This window comes from Cottoperca gobio, chromosome 6, assembly GCF_900634415.1.
Source record: "Cottoperca gobio chromosome 6, fCotGob3.1, whole genome shotgun sequence".
Lineage (NCBI taxonomy): Eukaryota > Metazoa > Chordata > Actinopteri > Perciformes > Bovichtidae > Cottoperca > Cottoperca gobio.
In genome coordinates, this window is record NC_041360.1 from 16,311,320 (window position 1) to 16,323,922 (window position 12,603).

Consider the following 12,603-nt stretch of genomic DNA (forward strand, 5'->3'; position numbering starts at 1 on the left):
GATCTCGCGAGAACTCCTCACAGACATCAGGTTACCTTTGACACAGTTTTGTTTCTGCAGTACTACTGAGGAGCAAGCAACCAGAAGGGTCCAAGATGAACAGAGCTTTCAACAAAACAAGTCTGAAACAGTTGGTAAGAGTGTGACAGTTATACATTAATAACGTACACAGATATTGTATTAATATTTCATAGCAGACATGAAACAAGTCACTCAGTTTACTTACAAGCTGCTAGCTTGCTAGCTTATTTAGACTCTACGCAATAAGTGCTCGTCTGGCAAACCGTGCTATTATTTTTGAATGTGTGTGTGTGACAGCGTTGTTTGACTTGTTTTTTTGCACATAACGTTATTCGTGATGACGAAATAATATACGTTAACAGTGTGTGTGTTGAGCTAGAGCGAACTTGTGTTAGCATAGCTAGCCTAGCAGTTATGAAACCTCGTAACGATAAACAGCAGTTATGAAAGTGTGATTGACGCAGCATGTGTTACCTTAACCATGTAATCTCATGTGAGACGTGTAGCAGTATATAATGGGCTGATAAGCAACCTATCGTGTGTCATTGTTTTATGTTTTCTCTTTTTGCTTAACTTCATTTGAATGACCTTCATAAACTGATAGTGTTCAGTCCAGATGAGGCTGGTATTATCCTGTTTTCACAGGGTCTGCAGCTGTTACAGAGGTGACACTGTTTGTCCTTACCTACCCGTTTAACCTTACATACCCCTACACTTCCACTATTAGTATCCCTAAAACCTAGACAAACACTGTTGAATCAAATAAAACTTATTCATTTCATGAAAATGTTTCATCAAGATTAAGAAAAACATGTTTTCATTGGTGAATACTGATTCAATGCCCTGCTCCAGTCTTCACCGTTTTTATTTATACAAACAACTTTGAATGTGACAGGATTTTTAAAAGGCAGCAACACCAGGTCTTCGGTTTTACTGATGAGTGAGCGCATCAATTGCTGAGATTTTGACATTTTCTCCAACAGACTGGCATCCTCCAGAGGTTTCAAAGCACCTTGGTGGTTGCAGAGCACAACAATGACCAGCTGACCCCCATTACACTCAATGCCATCACTGCGGCCAGTAAGCTGGGCGGAGAGATTACTTGTCTGGTTGCTGGAACAAACTGTGCACAGGTAGGCAAAGCTTAAGGGATCACTAAACATTTTGTATTTGAGATATAATATGGATGTTATTTTGGCATTAACATAAGGATAAATACATATATTATGTGTCTTTGTGTTGGTCACATGTATTGCAATAAACATTTAAAGAAAAATAGCGGATACATAGAACATAACATTGAAGATAATATAAGGTCACCAGATAAATCAGATTGTCTTTCTTCTCAGGTTGCAGAGCAAATCAGCAAAGTACAAGGTGTGAAGAAGATTCTTGTTGCCCAACATGAATCTTACAAAGGTGCCCTGCCAGGTATGTAACACGGAATAAACTTTTGTTTATTAAACTTTCACTCACAGAGCTATGATATACTGAACATGTCTGTCTGGTTTTGTTCTTAGCAACAAGCTGCTTTATATTTGGACAGTCCCTTGTGTTCACAGTTGGATAATGTAGTGCTTGGCTTACTCAAGGGCGTCTTGGCGTAGTCACTGCGGGAAGGGAGATTGTTTTTCATTTGATCCTTGCTCATATGTTAAAGCTGGAGAGAACTGTCACAGCTGCAGTCATAGGCAACTGATACGTCATTTTGTTTCAGCTTTCTCATTCAGTTCTTTCTTCCTCAGAGGAGTTGACTCCACTTATCCTGGAAACACAAAAGCAATTCAATTTCACCCACATCTGTGCTGGTGCATCTGCCTTTGGAAAGGTAAGTCATGGACAAGAGTTGTACCTGTATATTAGAACATTTATAAGTTTAAATGCATTTATTTTCTAATTGTGTAGTTGAGATGAGTTTCTATTCTACCAAAAGTCAAATATCTCAATCTTATAACATATCCTAGAATCCACAAAACTCTCTCTCCAACAAGGTTGATCAGTGCATATTTCCCTGCTTAGTCACCATTGTGTTCTGCAGAACCTGCTTCCCAGAGTGGCTGCCAAGTTGGATGTTGCTCCAGTTTCAGATATCGTTGAGATCAAGTCTCCAGACACTTTTGTCCGAACGATTTATGCTGGTAAGCAATTTCATCACAGTAAAGAACTAACAAATGCTTTGTTAAACCTTCTCATGAATTCTTGGTTAGCATTGACGCACTTTAGACTCGGTGTTAAAGCACGTTACCTAGATTTAGTACGGCTTTGATATGACACAGATGTAACTTGAACACTACTCGGTGTTCGCAACAAGATTTGGCTCTGGCGCGTTTTTATCTCTAAATATTGCATGTTAATACTATTTTTGATTCATATAGGTAATGCTCTCAGCACGGTGAAATGTAATGAGTCGGTCAAGATCTTCACGGTCAGAGGGACATCCTTCGAGCCAGCTTCAACCGAGGGAGGAAGTGCAACATCAGAAGAGGGTACGACAGATTACAGAGAGCTCTGAGAAATGACTGTTATGGATGTTAAAGTATTGTTGTAGGTTTCAATGTTGTTTTTATAATGATAAAACAAAATACAATACGCCGCCTAGAAACGACTACAAAATGTTATTTATCATTACAAATATATTTTTTAATATCTTCCTCGTCATTTGTTATCTTCTCATCTGCTGACTGCAGTCGCTGGTCCTTCTCCCGCTGGAGTTTCTGAGTGGCTGGAACAGAATCTGACAAAGAGCGACCGTCCAGATCTGACCAGCGCTAAAGTTGTGGTGTCAGGAGGTGGGAAATCTAAAAATGATGGACAAAGCAATGTCACTTTCTGTGATGGTTGTACAAAGTAGACTAATGGTGTGTTCTTTCCCAGGAAGGGGCTTGAAGAGTGGAGATAACTTCAAGCTGCTTTATGACCTTGCTGACAAGCTGAATGCTGCAGGTAGAATAACATTTTCAATTTGTGTTTATTAAATACATTAATTCTTTACTAAAGTAGAGTTTTAAATTGCATAATATTCTTTTTCCAGTTGGTGCATCCAGAGCAGCAGTGGATGCTGGGTATGTCCCCAATGACATGCAGGTTGGACAGACAGGCAAGATTGTAGCACCGGTAAGTTATTCACTTTCTGAAGTGGTTATTTGGTTTTACTTCATCTTGTACAGCAAGATAATAATCAACGGAACATTTTCAAATAGCAAAACGTGAACAGTTGCCTTCATGTTTTAAGGCAGGAAACACTTGCACTCAGGTCAGAGTGGACAAATCGGTTCTGCTTTTGACAAATGCCTGTTTGCCTTCGCACAGCATGCTTGCAATTCAGTATGAGCAGGGTGGCTGCTCCGCCCTTTTAAAAAGGTTAACTTCCCATTATGCGATTCAGCCGGGTTACCCCAGCTGTGATTATCCACACATTAGGTCCTGGAAAATGTGCTTGATGGCACATTTAGAGCCCTAAATGATTTAGCTGATCCATTAAAGCAGAGTGCTGTGGATGTCTGGTCTAAGCCTCAGGCCGGACCAGACTTTGCAAATTGGATTTTTCAAATGTTATGACAAGCTTGTTGAATTTGGCTAAGTTGATTAAGTACAATTTTGTATCGAGTTTACTTTTTTACCCTACCAATCTTAAATGTTGTGTATTCAGTTAAATTAAATTCCCACTTTCTTTACATGTATGCAGGTGTCTCTTCTCTACTGATCAAAGTACACTTTATCATCACACAGTGTAGTGTTAGCATCCGAATCAAGTGTCTTTGAACAGTTGTTAGTCTCTGAATAGACTGTTAAAGACAGCATGGCAGTGTTGGAGGGTAGTTGTAAAATGTTGGTCACTCACCATCACATCAACGGTTTTTTAAATGATCCAGGGATCAGTTGAAATGCACCTTGCTTGGACTGTCCTTTTCCATTCATTTTGATAATCTCATAAAATACGTTGCCCTTTATAAACTGATCATGTTGCTTTTTGCATTTTCTGCAGTTATAACCCACTATCGTGTTCACACAGTGATGGTCTGCTCTTCTGAGACTTCAGCTGCGACATTAAATAAGCACTGAAATATTGATATGGCAGAGATGGTTTTCCCTGCGGGTTTGGGGAGATATGGGGACGGCTGACACTTTGCACACTCGCCCCAGCACTGACCCTCTGATAGATTACACACCCGTGGTCATTAACCCATCAGTCAGGTCCGCTGTACCGGAGTTCTGAGGTGTACCTTTTTCCAAAGGCCTGGGATTACACTTCATGTCTACACGCAAGTAAAACTTGTTTGCTTGTCTTCTGCTCGTGTCCACAGGAGTTGTACATTGCTGTTGGTATCTCTGGAGCTATTCAACACCTGGCTGGAATGAAAGATAGCAAGGTAAAGTCACTGAAGCCACACGAAAGGTTTTTCCCAACCTCCCCTTTCTTACCATTTAAAAAAAGAAAGAAAAATGCATTTTCTTTTACCTGCTTTCTTTCCACCATATATTAAACGGATCAAAAATGTTCAAGAAGTTGCATGCCCGAGTCAGCATGTAGACATGCCACACACAATGTGTACTCAGCACCATCAAACATTACTCTGGTTGCTATTCCCTTTGTTATGATCTTCAGATGTTTCTGTATCGTTTGCAATTAAGAACCGAATGTTAGGCTGTTATCATAAAACCTCCTACTTGTGTGACATTCTGCATCTAAATCAGTGAAGAATCATTGTTTCTGTGCTTTTGGTTAAGCATAAGACACAAGCCGTTATTATTGTAGTCAGTCTGCTCATTATTTAGTTGTGTACGAGTGCTAAACATGTTTTAATTTTTTTTAATTCAGATTATTGTTGCTATCAACAAGGACCCAGAGGCTCCCATTTTCCAGGTAGCTGACTTCGGCTTAGTCGCCGATCTCTTCAAGGTAAGTGTCTGAGATTGATATTGCTGCAGTAATGTCACTACGATGTTACATTAGAACAGTCAGGGAGTCTTCTGCCTTCTACTTGCTCTGTATGTTTTGACTGTTGCCTCTGTGTTTAGCGTCCTGTCTGTCTGTAACTTTGTATGGTACTGTTACCATCTGATCAGGTCTCTCTTGAGAATGAGACCTTGTGTCTCAATGAGATTTTACCTGTATAAATGAAGGCAAAATAAAAAAAAAATAGCCAAGAGGGACAGTCAGAGAGTATAACATTTGCTTTGTCACTGATACATTTTGCACCATTCCTTATACCACCTAATGGAAATGTGCAACTGTTGAATTATTTAGTTCTTGAATTAATCAGAGGAGAGTTGTAGCCGAGCTTCCTGTGAACATAGAAACACATTAGCACCTCAGAAGCTATAAAAAGTGATCAACAGTTACATAAAAGCTGGCTTCAGTTTTGTATTCAGCTTCTACCTGCCAGGCTTTTTACACGCTTAGTTGCTTTCTTGTATCTAGCTGGTACTTGAGGACAGTGAGCCAGGAGTGTTGGCAACACTATGAGGAGTCCAGTGCTGCTTGTGAAAGGCTAGAAGGTTATATTTTCATGTGTAGCCTGTTGGTCATGTTTTATTTAGCCCCTCAGTAGTGCATGAGCAGCCCAGGTGTCCTGACAAACTCTGTAGAGTGATTAGTAATAATAGCCAGTGGCAGTAGAGTTGTGACCTCCTGGGTGAGATCACATTACATGTGATCACTCCTCAGCTGATTAAAATGGATGGGCTATCTACCTTTCCCCCCAAACGGACAATTGATACTTCGGACCAACTCAGGCAGTGACGGATGATTAGTTGCTCGACTCACATTGAGCCCCATTTGAGTAATTTTGTACTTATTTTATTTTCCATAAAAGGCTTTTTGAATTTGTCTTCTTTAGAACTACAGGACTGGAATTATCAGCGTGTTCATTTATGGGCCAGATGCCTCCCCTGTACAATCTTGCTCTGCATTTGTCAACCTTGCAAACACGGTGATAAATGTTTGCAGCCTGCTGCAGTCTTGATAAATCTCACATGAAAGTCAATGTGCTCATTTATACCTCGAGCACCGTCATGCATGATGGTTTGTTTAATAAAAACTCATAAATCTTATTTCATGGAATATGCTGGGGATGACTGGGCGGAGACCATTTATCCCCGTGTGTAAAGCCTGGCAATATTTCAAGAGGTCTCAGCAGTTGTTGATGCAGAACAGAGCTTCATCTAAATGCCTAAAAGATGTCCACTGTGTATTCAAGTTTAGTTAACAAGTGATTCATCTAAAAAGTACAATTACAACAAGTTTGGTCCTGCCATAATGTAAAAATGTTTGTTAAAATATTGTTTTTAAGATTCTGCACTGTGTTCTTTTCAGGCTGTCCCTGAGATGACTAAAGTGCTGGACAAGTGAGGAGAAACAACACCCACCAAACTTCCATTGCACCCATAGCCACTGCCTTAACACGTTTCTGAAGCTGCGAGTGTTCGTGTGCAGAAATGAGTTTCACCATCTTCTCTCTGACTGGAAACAAAAGAACATTCTTAATCCAGAAATAAATGCCAGTTTGTATAAATATCAACGAATAATCTTGAATGCTTTTAGTATTACACATGTTGTAATCTTTATTTAATTTTCTGGTAAAGCAAAGGACATTTTTGGGGAATGCTTTGACTGTAAGATGTAGCTCTTCGTGCTAACCTAGAGGATGTGTACTCACTGAGAGACTCTTGGAAAATAATGTTAAAAATTAAAAATTAAATTGACATTATTAGTCATTATCATTTTGCCATGTTTTCTCTTTATTTGATTCATTTTGCAATTCCCTCTTTCCATGATCGAGATAGAAAATGTCTGGACGGTACAATAAACAGGGTTGGCTTTAATATTTAAGAGGCAAATCTTGAAGGTTCATGCTATAATTCTCCTTCACTATTTTTGGCTGTGATAAACCCATTCTGAAATATTTACACAGCTTCCAAAACATTAAAATAATAAAAATGTAATATTTTAGACCTGAAAGATATCAAATCTATAATTTGCAGGTAGCTTTTCAATGAATTTGGTGCATGTGGGACATGCTGTAGATAGCAAAATCTCAGTAAACGCTGACTCAGCTGGGTTTGGTCAGATTCCAGTCATGGCACCTGGATTAAAAAAACTGAATCATCCACCAATCAAAATCTGCCACACTCTTAGAATTTAGATACAAATGTTAACATTGCTAATATAGAAAGACAAAGTTTAGAAATAAATTGAGACTGATCCAATGTACCCTGCAGCAGTCCCATCAAAGAGGGCTGTTCTTTGTGAGTTTGGAGACACTAGACTGACTATCAAAACAGCTGATACACCTGCACATGTGATAAATTCATGCCTTGTAGCTTTCAGGAAGTGATTCACAGTTTGTGGCCCTCCAATACATGAGCGCATCTGTCCAGCATCTCCAATTCCTACAAAGTGTATCCGAGGAACTAAGCCCTCAGCACCACCCTCCCACAGGTTTCACTTCCCGCAAATCAAATCACAACTTAACATATCAAAAGCCAGATTTCTTTTGTCTGCGCAGACCAGTTGTTCGAAAACATTTGGGCTCGCGCCCTGTTGCTGATTTCTTTTGGTAAAATTTTTCATAAAACTCAGCGTTTTTGTGAGTCAATTCCTGATAAGTGGTGCCTGAAGACAAATCTGCCGCCTCCAGTCCTTCATGTTTTTGTGCTGCTCTGGCAAATCCGTGCTCTCAGTCTCATCAGTACAAAGAGGATGACAGACCTACTGTTTATGTGCCAGTGACTCCCAACAACACCGGTGTTTAGTTGAGCGTACATTTTTTGATCTGAAGAGAGAGTCCTGTGAAGCTCCACAAGCATAGTTTTATGTCTCTGACAGACGGTTGACTGGGGCGTCTACTGGCTCCATCATCCTGTACTTCTCCTCTAGAAGAAGCTCGTTGCCCTGCAGATGGATGAGAGGCTTGGAGTGCAGCCCCAGTCTGTTCTCCTGGTTCCTCTTGTTGTAGATGTTGACCCTGTGCTCCAGCTCGGGGCTGGTTTTGGTGGAACCTGCCGGGCTGGGCGGTTTAAGGTTGACAGGGTCCAGGCCCTTCTGGACGAGACACGAGTTCTCGGTCAGAGAGGAGAGCAGCTCCTGCATCACAGCGCTGGGACTCCCTCGCGGCTGAGTGCCCAGGGCCAGAGGGCTGCTGTAGGGTGGAGGGTAGCAGCGTTGGTCGCTGTAATCTGTGGAGGTGGAGGCCTCGCGCACCGTGGAGCTGCAATCCGTGGTGGAGCCCAGCGTGTGGCTGCTGATGCTTTGCTGGCGGGCGCTGAAGCTGCTTCGGGACACTGTGGTGGTGGAGGCTTCACTGACCGAGCTGCTGGTGCGCTGCAAGCGACTGGACGGCACTGCGTCGACGCTCACCAAAGAAGGTGGAAGCTGGCTGTGATTGTTGGGCAGGTGCACGTCTATGGCTGCTGTGGTGATGACACGTGCAGGGTCTGGGATCCCCATATCTACAAGAAAGAACACATCAGAGGTGGTTTAAAATATTGTGGAGCTACATGGGCTGTAGAAAAGATTAAAGCTGGATCTCGTCTATGCTCACCGCTGCTTTGCTCACTGTAGTACTGGCTGATGTAGTTGTTCATGTCATCTTGGCCATGGTGATCTGAAGAGAATAACAATTGTTTGTATTTAGTTTCAGACACAATGAAAGTGAATTTAGAAGTTAATCATAGGTAAAGTTTTACAGTCCAATATGAGAACAGTAACTTTTTGAAATATTTATAATCCTTACAACTTGGTTATAGTCAGATAATAGGAAGAAGTCCTTTAATTTAGAATTTATGTAATAAATGGTTTATAACACAATATACTGTTGTTGTGAGCATAGCTTTATCTCCTCCTGTGGGCACCCATAACTGGAGGCTGATGTATAAACATAATGAATGATAATATTGTAAAACACGGTTGTAATACATTTAAATGTCTTCATATGAGAAGTTGTAATTGCTAAAATAAATACTGTACATTAATACACTTAAAAATGTTCTTACAACTACATTATAGTGTGTAAAATAATAAATATAAATACTATTATTGTACCGCACAACCACCCTTTTTCATATATGTACATACGCGATATTGTTTTTTATTATTGTTTTAACTTAATTGTATATAGTCTCTATCTCTTATTTGACTGCTGAGCTGACCTGCTGTTGACCCTGTTAACCTACATATGACAAGTAAAACTTGAAACTTGTAAGAAATCCAAATTCTAAATAAAGGGACCTAAAGTAAAATGTATCAGAAAGCTCATGTTACCTAAATATTGTGATGCAACTATTTATCTTTTTAAATTTCCATTAGTTAATCCTTTTATTCAAATGGCTTGTTTTGTCCAAACAGCAGTCAAAACCCCAAAGATATACATTTTACAATCATATAAAGTAAATCCTTATTACAGAAGGTGAAACTAGTACATTTCCATTTTTCCTTTAAAAATAATTTAAACAACTTAGGCAATTATTCAAATAAAAGAAAAAGTTGATGTCTTAATAAAATAATAATAATAAGCAATAATGAGCAACACTTGGTATGGATGAGGTCCACTGATCCTAAATCAGTCCACGTGCTCCTCTTAAGTGCTATCCAAGGTCCCACAGGACTATTGCATGGCTTATATTCATTTATGTTTGGGTTTCCCAAGAGGGACCACTCATTGTTCAGCCTTTACTGGGACAGGGACCATCTCCAGATGATCAATACCACATGAGTATAAGAGGAGCAGCTCCCATTAAAAGGATGTCTGACTAGAAACACTGTAGCTCAGATGTATGGCAGGTCCCACTATGATTTATAGCTTTGATAAAGGAAAAACCTCAGTGTTTTGAGCCCTGACATCACCTGCACTGACAGCTCTTTGTTGCTTTAAGTCCTGTAAGTTATGAGCTGTCACTGTATGAAAGCTTTATAGTCCATCTAGGTGCGGCACCAGAATTTTGATGTGGATTGTGAGGCGAATCTTTTTGAAAAGAAGACAGCAACTATTAATACATTGTCCTCCAAGCATGCAACTTCAGAGTGAGGGGGTTGTTTACTGTTTGCAGGGATGTTGTGCTAATTCTTTTCATACTTTTACTAACCATAAATGTCTCTGAAACTAGAGGAGCCTACCTATGTTACATTCCTTTGAAATATTAGTATTGTTTTATTTCTGACAGATCTGTGTTGCTGCTTAGGATGAGGAAGGATTTCTCATTTGATCTTCCCAACACGGCCATCCAAAAAGGGATGTCGCGGATGAAAAATGTAATATTAATGCCACGTTAGTAATGCACATATGATAATATCGTGTCAATAATGCCTCTTAAATAATTGTTTCCCGCTCTTGCGCCCCACACACACATGTGTGTAATTCATCTTCCAAAAAGAGACAAAATGCACAATAAATAAAGTTTAAAATGAATTTGAATGATGCTGTTTTTTCTTCTTCTAATATTCTAGAGATATTGCCACAATGTCGTCATCGTGAAAAACTGATATCGTGACAGCCTTACTTTACCAACATGAGCCAACTTCTCTAACATTTCCACCATCTCTTGCCTGAGGGAGGGACTGTCTGCTTCAACCATCCACTTTGTGTGGACATAATGTACCATAGAAAGCACCCCCCCCCCCCCCTGCCCTCGAGTGCACAGAGGTCTTTGATAGCGTGTAATACAATGAAGTTGGGTGTTCCAGACGGTTACCTGCAGGCCCCCCGGGCTCTCTAGCTTTAGCTGGCCCGTGATGCTCGGAGGCCCCAGGGGCCAGTCCGTCCACCTCCTGGAAACTGCTGCTCTGTTTACCCCACATGTGGTGGATCTGCATGGCTGCTTCACGCTCTGCTACCAGATCCAGGTCCTGCTGCGCCAGGTGGGCCCTCAGCTGCCTGATTTCAAACTGAAAGGAAAGAGGGACAAATTGGAGAACTGGAGGAAACTCTTCAAAGTAAAACTGTTTAACCCCAACAATATACTGTATATTCTACTCCCTAATATCACATCCATGCATCATAGGTTAACATTTACTTATACAGTACAGTGAGCTTATGCCAAACTGTTATTTCCAACCTAAGTAACATTTTGCAGTATAACTCTCGGACACACAGACACTCTGACACTCACACTGAAAAATACAGAGCACTCAGTGGATGCACTCGCAGTTACCCTTTTAAAGTTAAACTTATTCTCCGGCTCACTAATATGACTTTCAAACAATATTAGAACTATCATTATTAAATTGTGAAGTAGTCAATAAGTTGCTTTGAGATAATGCACAGTGCTGGCTATTTGATATCCACCAGACCTCTGTAAAAGTATTATGTAGTGATAATATGGGATCAATTGGCTTCTTCTAGGCCTCTTCGAGTGCAATTCTTTCTTTCTTGCATAGCGCATTGCTGCCCTCTGTTGGTTCCCTGCAGCTGTAAATTGTATATTGTAAGTTGGAAAGATGTATGAGAGCGATAAAGAGGACATACTGCCTGTTCCTGGCAGATCTGGGTTAGACGGTCAAGCTGTTCCTCCCTCACCGCCTTGGCTTTCTCATACTGCTGGATCTCCAGCTCCATCTCCACCTTCACTTGCAGCACAAAGGCTAAAACAATGGGGCATATTATAGTCAGTTTTTCTACAAACGAAACATTTAATCTTGTTATCTTAATTTGAACTAAACATTAACTACATTGACCTCAATAATTCATTCCCCCTCCCAAAGTGGATCTTGTAGATAGTGAACAAACTGTTTCCAAATATGAAATTCAACCACTGTTGTTTGAACGAAAGCCTGCATGCAAATTCTCCACATTCACATGGCACAAGGTCTACAACCAAAATGTTATACATGAGGTGGACACAATAAAAATGAAAACAGTACAATGGATGCTACAAACAATGATAACATGTTCACGTTCAACTTTTGTTGAGGTTGTGTTACATGAATTGTTGTTATGGTAAGCTTTTAGTCATTAACATGTGGCTGTGTTGTATTGCATTGTGTTATACTGTACCATCCCTTTGAACACGTACTGTACTATATCAAAATACCACAAGGGGGAGCAACACTGTTAAAAAAGAAGTATTCTTCCCAACACAAAATACTGTGTATGCACCTATACCATAAAAATAATTAGCATGTAGCAGCTGCCTGTTTGAGCTCCAAACTCCAGGTTTATTACGACACGTGATATGATATGGTATGGTGGTATGATACGTCATACCTGGTGAAAAATATTGAAAAAACACAAACAAATAATTGAGCAAACAACCTCGAGATTGAATGTAGCCGATACCGCAGAGAGCACACTGCAGTATCTATCTCTGTGACCTGACAGTAAAGGACAGGATGCAGAGGACATCAGCCCCTCCCAGCCTCACCATCAATGATCCTCTTGACCCTCCAGATGCGCAGTGTGATGATGAGACCGATAGCGTCCCAGGGGCTGCTTGGGCCGTTGGCCACTGTGGAGGCCACCATGGGGGCCAGAGAGAGGACGATGACAGCTCCATCAAACACCTGAGAAAATACACACACGCGGCTACTGTTATGTCTGTAGCTTCCACAGTGGTATGACATTGAGGAAATGGCACTGCAGTGAAAGG

General features: G+C 40.6%; 2 protein-coding genes across 2 annotated transcripts in view; one reads left to right on the forward strand and one right to left on the reverse strand.

Annotated features, from left to right (window-relative positions):
* Positions 1-6,731, forward strand: etfa (electron transfer flavoprotein subunit alpha). The gene is made up of 12 exons (XM_029433932.1): positions 1-134; positions 1,005-1,154; positions 1,371-1,452; positions 1,767-1,849; positions 2,060-2,159; positions 2,397-2,507; positions 2,709-2,810; positions 2,896-2,964; positions 3,053-3,135; positions 4,326-4,391; positions 4,841-4,921; positions 6,338-6,731. Exons 1-12 carry the CDS (start codon positions 96-98, stop codon positions 6,371-6,373), a joined length of 1,002 nt encoding a protein of 333 aa, XP_029289792.1. The 5' UTR covers positions 1-95; the 3' UTR covers positions 6,374-6,731.
* tmem266 (transmembrane protein 266) overlaps positions 6,557-12,603 on the reverse strand; it is a 27,013-nt gene continuing 20,966 nt past the window's right edge. Inside the window, exons 7-11 of the mRNA XM_029433931.1 lie at positions 12,379-12,517; positions 11,484-11,599; positions 10,711-10,903; positions 8,565-8,627; positions 6,557-8,472 (exon numbers count right to left, since the gene is read on the reverse strand). Of these exons, the coding sequence (XP_029289791.1) occupies positions 7,835-8,472; positions 8,565-8,627; positions 10,711-10,903; positions 11,484-11,599; positions 12,379-12,517 (1,149 nt within the window). The 3' untranslated portion in view covers positions 6,557-7,834. The remainder of the gene's footprint in view (positions 8,473-8,564; positions 8,628-10,710; positions 10,904-11,483; positions 11,600-12,378; positions 12,518-12,603) is intronic.